Genomic DNA, 12748 nt, shown 5'->3' with positions numbered 1-12748 from the left:
TACCATGGAAATACTTACCTCTGGTATCCTTATTAGTAACCTGGTGACAAAAATAAAATGGAAAAAGAATTTAGTCATCTCTAACTATTGCTTACACAAAACTGCCGACCGAGTATACAGCATTTTCTCCCCCTTTGTCAGAAACCTTGCTCATTCGCTGAAGATGAGGACTGAAGCACAAAGCAGGCAAAGTTAAGAGTTTTACTCGGCTGCCAAGAATGCATCCACAATGCCTTTTCTACTCCCTTTTAAATAAAACAAAAGATAACTAAGTATTGTACTTTGTATAAGTTCACTTTTATTTTAAAGAAAAATTCATTTATTTTAAAGAAAAGGTCATCTCCTCAATTTTGAGAGGAAGCTAAATCTGCCTAGTTTAGGGGTTTAGAACTAAAGAATTCACCTACCTACATTAAATAAAAACGGTTTTAAAATATATGGTAAAAATCTTGCAATAACCAGGAATAAAAATAAATTTGCTATAACTTGAAACGCTATCCATTCTATTTCAGATGAAGCTGTATCACTGGTTAATTTCTTAGATGGTTAGACACATTAGATTGTTTGATGGCATTTTGTGTGTCTGTAGGAGGAGGAGACTCTGAAATTCGACTGACTTTTTTTTCTAAATATCTTATCAAAACATATTTATCCATTGTTTTTAATATTCAGTGTCACCAAAAAATGCTTTAAAATATATTAGTGTCACAAAAACGTTTTAAAATATTTTAGCATAACAAAAAAAACATGTTTTAAAATATTTTACCATCACAAAAAAACATGGGTTAAAATATTTTAGCATCACAAAAAAACATGTTTTAAAATATTTTAGCATCACAAAAAAACATGTTTTAAAATATTTTAGCATCACAAAAAAACATGGTATAAAATATTTTAGCATCACAAAAAAACATGTTTTAAAATATGACATTTTTACCATCACAAAAAAACATGGGTTAAAATATTTTAGCATCACAAAAAAACATGTTTTAAAATATTTTAGCATGACAAAAAAACATGTTTTAAAATATTTTACCATCACAAAAAAAAACATGTTTTAAAATATTTTAGCTTAACAAAAAAACATGGTTTAAAATATGTTAGCATCACAAAAAAAACATGTTTTAAAACATTTTAGCATCACAAAAAAACATGTTTTAAAGTATTTTAGCATAGCAAAAAAAACATGTTTTAAAATATTTTACCATAACAAAAAACATGTTTTAAAATATTTTACCATCACAAAAAACATGTTTTAAAATATTTTAGCATAACAAAAAAACATGGTTTAAAATATTTTAGCATCACAAAAAAACATGTTTTAAAATATTTTACCATCACAAAAAAACATGTTTTAAAATATTTTACCATCACAAAAAACATGTTTTAAAATATTTTAGCATCACAAAAAAACGTTTTAAAATATTTTAGCATCACAAAAAAGCATGTTTTAAAATATTTTACCATCACAAAAAAACATGTTTTAAAATATTTTAGCATCACAAAAAACATGTTTTAAAATATTTTAGCATTCACAAAAAACATGTTTCAAAATATTTTAGCATCACAAAAAAACATGTTTTAAAATATTTTAGCATCACAAAAAAACATGTTTTAAAATATTTTAGCATCACAAAAAAATATGTTTTAAAATATTTTAGCATAACAAAAAAACATGTTTTAAAATATTTTAGCATAACAAAAAAAACATGTTTTAAAATATTTTAGCATCACAAAAAACATGTTTTAAAACATTTTACCATCACAAAAAAACATGTTTTAAAATATTTTACTATCACAAAAAAACATGTTTTAAAATATTTTACTATCACAAAAAACATGTTTTAAAATATTTTACCATCACAAAAAAAACATGTTTTAAAACATTTTAGCATCACAAAAAAACATGTTTTAAAATATTTTACCATAACAAAAAAAACATGGTTTAAAATATTTTACCATCACAAAAAAACATGTTGTAAAATATTTTAGCATCACAAAAAAACATGGTATAAAATATTTTAGCATCACAAAAAAACATGTTTTAAAATATTTTAGCATAACAAAAAAACATGTTTTAAAATATTTTAGCATCACAAAAAAAACATGTTTTCAAATATTTTAGCATAACAAAAAAAAACATGTTTTAAAATATTTTACCATCACAAAAAACGTTTTAAAATATTTTAGCATCACAAAAGAACATGTTTTGAAATATTTTAGCATAACTAAAAAAACATGTTTTAAAATATTTTAGCATCACAAAAAAACATGTTTTAAAATATTTTAGCATAACAAAAAAACATGTTTTAAAATATTTTAGCTTAACAAAAAACATGTTTTAAAATATTTTAGCATAACAAAAAAACATGGTTTAAAATATTTTAGCATCACAAAAAACATGGTTTAAAATATTTTAGCATCACAAAAAAACATGTTTTAAAATATTTTACCATCACAAAAAAACATGTTTTAAAATATTTTAGCATCACAAAAAACATGTTTTAAAATATTTTAGCATCACAAAAAAAACATGGTATAAAATATTTTACCATCACAAAAAAACATGGTATAAAATATTTTACCATCACAAAAAACATGTTTTAAAATATTTTAGCATAACAAAAAAACATGTTTTAAAATATTTTAGCATAACAAAAAAACATGTTTTAAAATATTTTACCATCACAAAAAACATGTTTTAAAATATTTACCATCACAAAAAAACATGTTTTAAAATATTTTACCATCACAAAAAAAACATGTTTTAAAATATTTTACCATCACAAAAAAACATGGTTTAAAATATTTTAGCATGACAAAAAAACACGTTTTAAAATATTTTAGCATCACAAAAAAACATGTTTTAAAATATTTTAGCATAACAAAAAAACATGTTTTAAAATATTTTAGCATAACAAAAAAACATGTTTTAAAATATTTTAGCATAACAAAAAAACATGTTTTAAAATATTTTAGCATAACAAAAAAACATGTTTTAAAATATTTTAGCATCACAAAAAAACATGTTTTAAAATATTTTAGCATCACAAAAAAACATGTTTTAAAATATTTTAGCATCACAAAAAAACATGTTTTAAAATATTTTACCATCACAAAAAACATGTTTTAACAGAAAAAGTTCTATAATGTAGTTGTAGAAAAAAAACGTTTTTTAAAAGACATGGTCAAAATCTTGCAACAAGGAATAAAAATTAATTTGTTATATCTTGTGAAGCTATTCTGTTTTTTTTTTCTTTCTGTTTTTCAGACTAGACCATGTAGCACTGTCATTATTTCATATTTCAGGCTGGCTATTCTACATTTCTCACCTAATATTTTTAATACATTTCATTTTACAGTTTTAAATTAGAGGATTTATGTACAAATAGAAAAAAATAGTTATTTCTATTTAGCGACTTATTTTAGTTCACATTTTTCCCTTCAGACTACCGATTTTTCAGAGGCTTACATACTACTTTAATTCATTCCAAAATCATCAATTTTACATTTTCGGAATATTAAAATCAGATTTTCTTAAAAACTAAGCACCCCTGTGTAGCAATAAAACAATTGCTCGACAATGTTTACTTTCATTTTTCAAACATAAACATTCATATATTTTTTTTTAGGTAAATATTTTTCTCACAGACTAAATTCTATGATAAAACTTTGACTAATGTCTGTTGCATTTAATATTTACTCATATTATTTTTTCTAGTTTTATAAATTATCAATTCTCAAAGGATTCAAATATTATGGTGTAATGCATGACTTTTACACTTATTACATTCTTTACATAACTTCTTCCATACAACCTTGGCTAGTGGCGTAGCAGGGGGGGGGCGGTCCGCTCCGAGCGTCACGTTCCAGGTGGCGGCATTTTGAGAGGGTAAAAATAAATAAAAATAAATGAAAGCTAACAAAAAATCTGAAATTTTATGTCGAAAAGGTTGTAAAACATCAGGACTTTTAGAGATATTGGAATCAGAAAAATGTGTCCCTATTTTATGAGCGGCACACGTCAGGGGCGGCATTTTGAAAGGTAAAAAATAGGAAATAGAAAAAAATAAATAAAAGCTAACAAAAAAATCAGAATTTTTTTACCGTTGTAAAAAATTGGAACTCTTGGAGGTCTTGGAATCAGAAAAATGTGTCCCTGTTTTACGAGCGGCTCATGTCAGGGGGCAGGATTTTGAGGGGGTAAAAATAGAAAAAATAAATAAAAGCTAATCAAAATATCTTAAATTTTATACCTAAAAGGTTGTAAAAAAATCGGAACATTTGGAGGTATTGTAATAGCGAAAATGTGTCCCTATTGTACAAGCGCCACATGTCAGGGGGCGGCATTTGGAGAGGTTAAAAATAGAAAATAGAAAAAATAAATAAAAACTAACAAAAAATTTGAAATTTTATACTGAAAAGGTTGAAAAAATCGAAACTTTTGGAGGTATCGAAATCTGAAAAATATGTCCCTAATTTACGATTCCAAAACCGATTGTTTTAAATTTGGAATTTAATTTTTCATTATTGGTACTAATGATAAATATTTATTGCTTTTAAATTATCACTAAAACTAAAATGATAATAACATCGAAATTACGATGTGAATTTATTTTATTTGTAAAACAAAGTTTTCAATTCTCTAGGTAACCTTTGAAAGAAAGCAGTTGATTTACATGTTCCAAAAAATATTGAAAAATTAAACAAAACATTTTTATCAAGAAAAATACTTTCAAACATCACTGATAATTTAATGATACAACGGAAAATTAGCAACAGAAAATTATGTAATTTTGGAATTGTAAAAACATTAAGCAAGTACAGAATAAAAATCAACTGTAAACAGATTTTATGATCGTCATATCAGGGAATATAATTTTAAATGGGAACTATGTACTACACCTCAAATACTATTTAAGTGGCTTTCTATTTGGTAGTTTAAATACTGCCGAATTTCTGTCAAGTTTCGAACAATCATATAATAATTGATTTTTTTTTAAACTATTAAAAAAAATGTTATAATCACTGGCATATTTATGATTAAACCGAAATTTATTATGATAAATTAATTCTGGTAATAGGATTTTAATTGTTTTTTTTTTATATTAATATAATAATTGTAAAAGATAATACAAGAAAAATCTCCTTAGAACGTGTACCTAACTTAGGAAAATTGACTTACTTGCTTTCAAACAAGAGTAAATATTTAAAAATATGTATATTTCTTTGAAAGGCACTTGAATCCTGTTTAAAACTATATCGTCTTTAAGAATGGCCTTAAACTCTATCTTCGATTGACATTTATTCCATAGATGCTTAATTTTCATACCTTGTCAAAATTAGTTCCCCGGTTTCTAATTTTCCTAAATTGAATTAAATAAAAATAAAAATATAAAACATGATTTTTAATGTTTTTTATTCATTTGGGATTTTATTTGTTTTTGCTTTAATTAGATAGTGGGTTTTATCCGGTGTCCTTTTGTCCGATCCTCTAGGTGTGTATATGTATATATGCATATATATATATATATATATATATATATATATATATATATGTATAAAATGCAAAGCTCGCAGTTTGTTTACAAACAAGCGTTTGAGCACTTTACAAGTGGCGGATGGATGTTTATTTTAGTAGACATTCGAACAGCTTAGTTGCGGCACCGCTTCCGTGGTCGAGGGGTAGAACTGCCGACTGTCAACATGACGGTTCTAGGTTCGATCCTTGGCTTGGGAGAGGTGCTAGTTTAGTGGCACTGATGAGTTGTGATACAACGAAACAGGACTGTATGTCGATGACTGCAAATATATATAATAAGGTATGCAACTATATTTATATATATATTTATATTATATATTTATATACATATATATATGCAAATATATATATATATATATATATATATATATACTAGTAATGGGGTGATTTCAATTTTTTTCCTGATTCCGATTCAATTACCGATTCTGTCTTAAATTTTGATCTGATACGATTCCTGATTCTGATTCTTTTTAAATTTTTAAATATTTAATTAGTGATTTTTTTTTTTTCGAATTACTCTAAAAGCTTCTTATGTCTGCATATATTTTCGCAAACAAGAAATGCACTTAGTGTGTGTGTGTGTGTGTGTGTGTGTGTGTGTGCGTGTGTGCGTGTGTGTGAGGGACATATATTAAATATACGGGGGGGTTCTAAATATTTTTCTCGAATGTTTTCCTTTTAATTGTCAAAGGAATAATGAAACAACTAAAGATAAATTTCTCTTTTAAAACAAAGCTGATTTCCATTTGTCATTAATTGGCAAAATACTATTTGAATATTTCATAAACAATTGAAAATAATTAACGATTGTTATGCAAAATAAAACGGTATAGAAACAGAATAGTTAACAAAGTTCCCTCTCCATTTTAAACATAAGTTTCTAAATAACATATAGAAAACAATTGTTAACATAAGAACGGATGTGAATGTATTTTTAACTATTCTATACGTTCTCTCTACCAAAGAATTTTCATGTTTACCCTAATCATCAATATTTGCCCGGTTATTAATCATAAATATTTACTACTGATAATGTCATAGACATATAATACATTGATTTGCTTTAATGCAAAAAAAAAAACGAAACAAAAAAACAAGATACAAATAATTATAATAGAAATACTTTTTACTAATATTGTGAGAATTTTAGACTAACATCCTTGGCTAAAAATGATATTTTCCTTTTGTTTTATTCGACTTTCATTTGTTCTATGCGGTTGCATATGGACACCTTGAAAATCTTACCGGAAAAAATTTTAATTCAAACTTTCGTACATTAATTTAACCTAAAATGACGAATAATCCTCATTTCTGTAGCGGTTCACTCTGCCACATTATTTGGCATACTGGACCGGTTATTCTCGTTCTTTTCTGCATCTACACATCGCTGGGACGCCTTGATTCAGTTAACGGGTCTAAGTATCAAGCAGACTAGAAACTAGATGGAGTAGTCGAGCAGATCCTGTAAATGATGTGGTAAAAAAATTATTGGAAGTCGTCATTGCCCTGGAACAGCTCACAGAAGAAGGAGAAAATGCAACCACAAGATCAGACGCATATTTAATTCTCAACTCAGTATTGTCGTTTCTGTTTCTTTTATTTCTGAGCTTTTGGAAAACTATTCTCCCAGAAATAAATGATACCCAGAAGTATCTTCAAGAAAAGAAGCTGGATCTGCAACAAACTTGAGAGATTGCCTTCTTCAGAATGGAGAAAAGATGGTGGACACTGCAATAGATGAGTCAAAAAAAATCTCTGCTATGAAATGGGGATAAGCATAGAGCATCATATCCGCAAAAAGAAACAAATGGATGGTGAAGATTGACTGATGCAGCAGCACTGGGGTTTAATACTGAGTTGAGATGGGAAATAGACAGATTGACTGAAGAAATAACTTGCAGATTTCAACAAGTTCACAATCTTGCAAGTAAATGCGTTTTTCTTACACCATCAAATCTGCTTGATGATAATTATGATTGCCAGCTTGGTGAAGTTGACGAATATATAGAAAAAGATAAATGCTTTGCCAAAAGGAAGAGATTACGGTATTTTGTGAAAGCTTCAGGAAAAGACAAAATCAATGGACCTCTTGAACTTTTGAACTGTATACAGAGATAACACCTTGGGGATTCCATCCCTAATATTGTGATCTTGCGATCTTGCTGCACATTTTCCTTACCCGAGTTGTTAGCATTGCCAACCGTGAGCCTTCTTTCTCAAAACTGAAATGCATAAAAAATTACTTCCGATCAAAAATGAACCAGACAAGGCTTACAGACTTGGCAATCCTTTCCATAGAGAGGGAAGTTGTCAATAGAGTGATTTTTGATAGTTATTGATAACTTTGCCGAAAAAAAAAAACTCGAAAAGTATGTTTGTAAATTTTCAAGCAACTTGCTGCCTTGCGATAGTTCTCTCACAAAAAATAAATTTATAGCTTATTCATGAATACATTCATTTGAAAAAGAAAATTGAAACTATTTTTATAAAGGATCAATCCTTTATAAAAATAGTTCCAATTATTAACAACAACAAATTTCTTAAATTTCGCGCTTAAACCGAGTGATTATACACATGGATACAAGTCGTTTTTATTTCTTCTTATAAAGAAAAAGAAAAGAAAACTACATCGGACTATCCTCTCCTTGATACAGCCATATTTTTGTGAAAATTCGGAAATAATAACAATAAAAAAGTAAATAAAAATGATTTTATCATTTCTTAACCTTTTCATGTTTTCAAATGTTCTCATTAAAATTTATAAATTCAAATTTCAAATATTCTCATTTAAATTCATAAAAAATTGTTTTTTAAAATGCGTGCCTTTCCATTTCTTAAATTTTGCACTTAAACCAAGCGATTAAACACAAGGATTTCAAAAAGCACCTGATGTGTTTGTGATTATTTGGTAAAACCGATACTTGAAAGGGTATGAATTATAATCAACACTGAATGCATTTGTAATACATTATTTATTTAACTATAACATAAACTTAAATGTTCGTATGAACGATTGAGGAACGATAGTCTATAGCGGCCATGTTGAATGTTCCAGTCTGTTCTCCTGGTCTCGCCTAGCTGCCAGGCTCAACTAATCTCTTGATGGAAGGGAGATAATTCTGCATTTATCGATTTATGGATTATCTCTCTTTGACCATCTAACAGCACCGATACAAGACGTTTTTTTTTTCTCTTCGAGAGGCTCGGCCTCTTAATAATAACATTATGAAGAAAAAGAAAAGAAAACTACATCGGACTATCCTTTGATACAGCCATGTTTTTTGTGAAAATTTAGGCTTTAACAACAATAAAAAAGTGAATAAAAATGATTTTATGATTTCAGGTGTCCAAATGTTCTCATTTAAATTTATTATTATATTTGTTTGTGTAGCCAATTAATTTAATTTAACATTTTTTTATAATTTGAATTATATGTTTTTGTTTTGAAAAAAATATTTGTTTTTTTGTTTCATATTAACGTTTACATAATTCCTTTCAGATTAATGTTTATATACTTATTATTATTATTCAAATTATTGAAAAGAAATTAAAATTCAAAAAAGGGGGGAATTATGTAAACGTTAATCTGAATGGAATTGTGTCAACATTAGTTCAATGAAAATAAATATTGAGGGCTTTTTGGAATTTTGAAGGTTTTTACAGGTTGTTATATGTCAGCAGTAGGCGATGAACAGCAAAACAGGTAATCATATGTAAGGGGGGATAAGTAATCATATACCAGCGGGAATGGGCAAAACAGGTAATTATATGGCAGCGGAGGGGGGCAGGTAATTATATGCCAGCGGGTGGCATGGGGCAAAACAAGTAATTATATGGCAGGGGGGGGGTCGCGGCAAAAACTGATGTTATGTCACTGACCTTGCTCCTTGTAGAAGTTCGGCTTCTAGTCACTATGGTTAAGATGAAGGTTGCAGCTGATTATTTTGAATTGCGCTCTTAAAGTTAAGACATAAAAACCTGCTATGATGTTGGCATTATTTTCCAAAAAGTTTATGTGCACTGCAGACAATCCAATAAATTATTTCTTGAAATAAAATTAATTTTGCTTTTTTCAAATTAGATGTATGGATCTGACGTTGTTTGAGGACAATAACTATTATGCAAAATTTCAATCTGATGTGATAGTTATTAACGTTTTTACAGCATAATTTCGGAAATACTTCACGCAAGAAAGGCCCAGATAAAATTTAGTCCATTCTTACATTATCAAGTGAAGGTATGCAATTTTATGCTTGAGTTTTGTTTTGGTTTTACTTATAGTTCTAATGGACATGTGAAGCCATCTTCTAGTTTGTTCCTTTGATTAGAGATGGGTTACTTGTCATTTAAGATGTTCTCATCTGCAAAGCAATATTAAAAAGACAGATCGTTATTTTGGAGTGAAATTAACTTTGCATTATAATTCAACAGTTCTGTCATGCCCACAGTTTCTGCCTTTATTTTTTGTATTGACACCCAAACTTAGAGTTAGTGTTAAGCTATAAAGAAACATAGCACTTAGATGCTATTTAGAATCTATTACAGCTGTTAAGGTAATAGGAAACTATGGCTTTAATACTTGTCACCTGAGGAATTCTCATCCATGATGAGACCAAACAGTATATTTTCTGAAAGAAACTTTTAACACTTCCTTAGGTTATAAATTAAATAATTAAAATTATAATAATTTTGTTATGTTCACTGTACATACACTGTTTCAGTTTTTATATTTTCCTATTAAAACCTGGACTTACTCTTAGTGTTAATGAAGGACATGTATTTTTTTTATTCACATGAAACATTACCTTCTTTCCAGTGATTGTGTACTGACACAATTATTAACTGCTCTCCCCCTACCAAATATTTTCCTTGTTCCCACATAACTATGTTGCTGCAAAAATGTTTTTCATAGTTATGAAATAATATAAATAATTAAATTGCAGAAAACTATGACTAATATTAAGTCAAATAAAATCATTGTTGAAATTTTTAATAGAGAAATAATTTTTATTTATTTTTTTATTTATACCCATTCAACATCTCCGCATTTGGGTCAAGGAACGCATTCCTTGACCCGCAGGTCACTTCTATTATCATCAGCAGTAGCTTAGGTATAGTTCTCTTTCTAGCAGCCAGCCCCTCTCCTACCCTCTGGAAGGGGGAGGAGGAGGACAATGATGGGCCATTTTCCCTTTTTCGTCAGTTCAAATCTAGCCGGCATAGAAGAAGGATGCTATTCAGCTCCGTCAGATCAGAAAGGATTCTTGACGTTAAATTCCACGTTTTTTTTCTCTCCTCCTTTGGAGAAAGACGTTTGTTTAGAACTAAACTATTAACGTTATTTTATTCTCAGACATTAACGTTATTTTTATTCTAAGACAACAAGGTCTTACGACGGGAAGATTAATACCGGTTATTAAAAGACAATCGAGTCTTACAACTAGTAAATTATTACTCTCAAAGGACTAACGAAGGAAACTACCGTGTGTTGAGGAGTTCTTTTCTAAGATGAACAAAATTTAATTTCGCTGACGAGACGAGCAGAATATCGCTCCTAGAAAGGAAATCCTCTCTTTTGAAAGATTTTCAACCTTCAAATCTTCCATAATTCAAGAATTTACCCCTCATAAAGCCTACCAAAGCAGCTTTATGGTCTTCTCTCCCCTTTGAATTAAAAAGCACATGAGCCTTAACAAAGGAAATTACTTCTTTCTCCCATTTTAGGTCAAAGAAACTTTTTGTTTGTCCTTTCGGAAAAGAAAAAAAAAGAACATTTTGTCAAAGAAAGACTGAACATTTTGTTAAAAGGACTGAATTCAAAATAAGGACTGTTTTCCGTTTTTATATGTTCTTTCTTTCAGCCTTTCTTGCAAGTAAGGATTGACGTCTTTTTTTGTATTTTTTTATATGTATTTTAATGTTTCTTAAGGGTTTTTTTTAACCCCAGCCTTGGGAAATAAATGCAATCGATAACTTTTTGTTTTAATAAACTTGGATCATTTTAAACTTATTCGGGTCTGTATTTCTTTGCTCATTTCCACTAATTACTCTTTCCGAGAAATTTGCCTTTTTTTCTTTCCTTTTTGTTACCATGAAAAGCGGATTTTGGTGACGCACCCAACATTTCCTCATCATTTATATGGAGTTCAGAGATAGGTGCATGAGTTTCCAGGATCATCTGATGTTCCTGGGCAATGTCAATATATGGATACTACTAGTTTTCTATATAAATAAAATATATAGTTTTTAAAGATTGGTAATATTTGATTTACAATCTGTTGCGAGATTTTATCTTCATTCATATATTGAAAATTAGAAGAAATATCTAAACTGAAATCTGTTCTATTTTTGAAAGAAATTCTTATCAATAAGCAATTTCTATTTTTTTATTTTCCAGGATGCAATGGAAGTTGTTATCAAAATAGTGTATGAGGAAGGCATAAATCAGGGACAAAAGAGCTTGGAATATCGAATCAAACTGGGTTATCCACTTGTGGCCAAGCAACAACTATGGAAGAAGTGTACAGTCTTCAGGCAAAATGAACCAACTGAACAAGAAGAATGCATTGAAAGTCTTGATCACATTTCTCTAGAATAAAAAGATCTATCAACTCTGAGCCAAGCATTCTTTCATCAAATTTTAAGCTTATCTAGTCAGACTTGCTAGAAACAGCTTTCATCTTAGAAAAAGGGGGGGTGCATGGTTAACTAGGGAAATTCTGGTAATACAAAACCTTTTTTATTTCAGGTTTCCTTTTGAACTTATTTACCAACCTTAGTGGAGGGGGAGAGTAACATCCCATTTATGCTTTCCTGTACTAAGCATTGTATTTTCTCATCTGATTATTAGCCATGAAATCTTTTCTTTTTTAATTCACTAGAGCATGAAATGAGAATCCCAAAGAAAACTAAAAAGAAATTGCAATGCTGTTTATATCAATTAAAAACTGGCCACACATTACAAAGAGCATTTCTTGATTTTAAATATCTTTTTTCATTCAAAAATATCATTTCTTTTTTGTAAAATAGATCATTTGATCAGCTATCAGCCATAAAATACTTTCCATTGTATAAAAAATCAAGTTCAAGCCTGTCAAATAAAAAATAGTCAGATTTGTTGACTGAGGATAGAGCTGTAGAGTGCATCCCAATTTGCGACACCCTCTGAAACCACTAATATCAATGACTAATCATAAAATGTAATTG

At 28.6% G+C, this 12748-nt stretch overlaps 1 protein-coding gene across 6 annotated transcripts in view; it reads left to right on the top strand.

Annotated features, from left to right (window-relative positions):
• LOC145239861 (mucosa-associated lymphoid tissue lymphoma translocation protein 1-like) overlaps positions 1-12159 on the top strand; it is a 754570-nt gene extending 742411 nt beyond the window's left edge. For all 6 annotated transcript variants that reach the window (XM_080103424.1, XM_080103426.1, XM_080103427.1 and 3 more), the window contains exon 16: positions 11940-12159. In XM_080103424.1, the coding sequence (XP_079959550.1) occupies positions 11940-12140 (201 nt within the window). In that variant the 3' untranslated portion in view covers positions 12141-12159. The remainder of the gene's footprint in view (positions 1-11939) is intronic.
• The last annotated feature ends 589 nt before the right edge of the window (positions 12160-12748 follow it).

The sequence above is a fragment of the Euprymna scolopes genome, chromosome 19 (assembly GCF_053919585.1).
Source record: "Euprymna scolopes isolate OS-2025 chromosome 19, ASM5391958v1, whole genome shotgun sequence".
Lineage (NCBI taxonomy): Eukaryota > Metazoa > Mollusca > Cephalopoda > Sepiida > Sepiolidae > Euprymna > Euprymna scolopes.
This window is presented reverse-complemented; position numbering and strand designations above follow the sequence as displayed.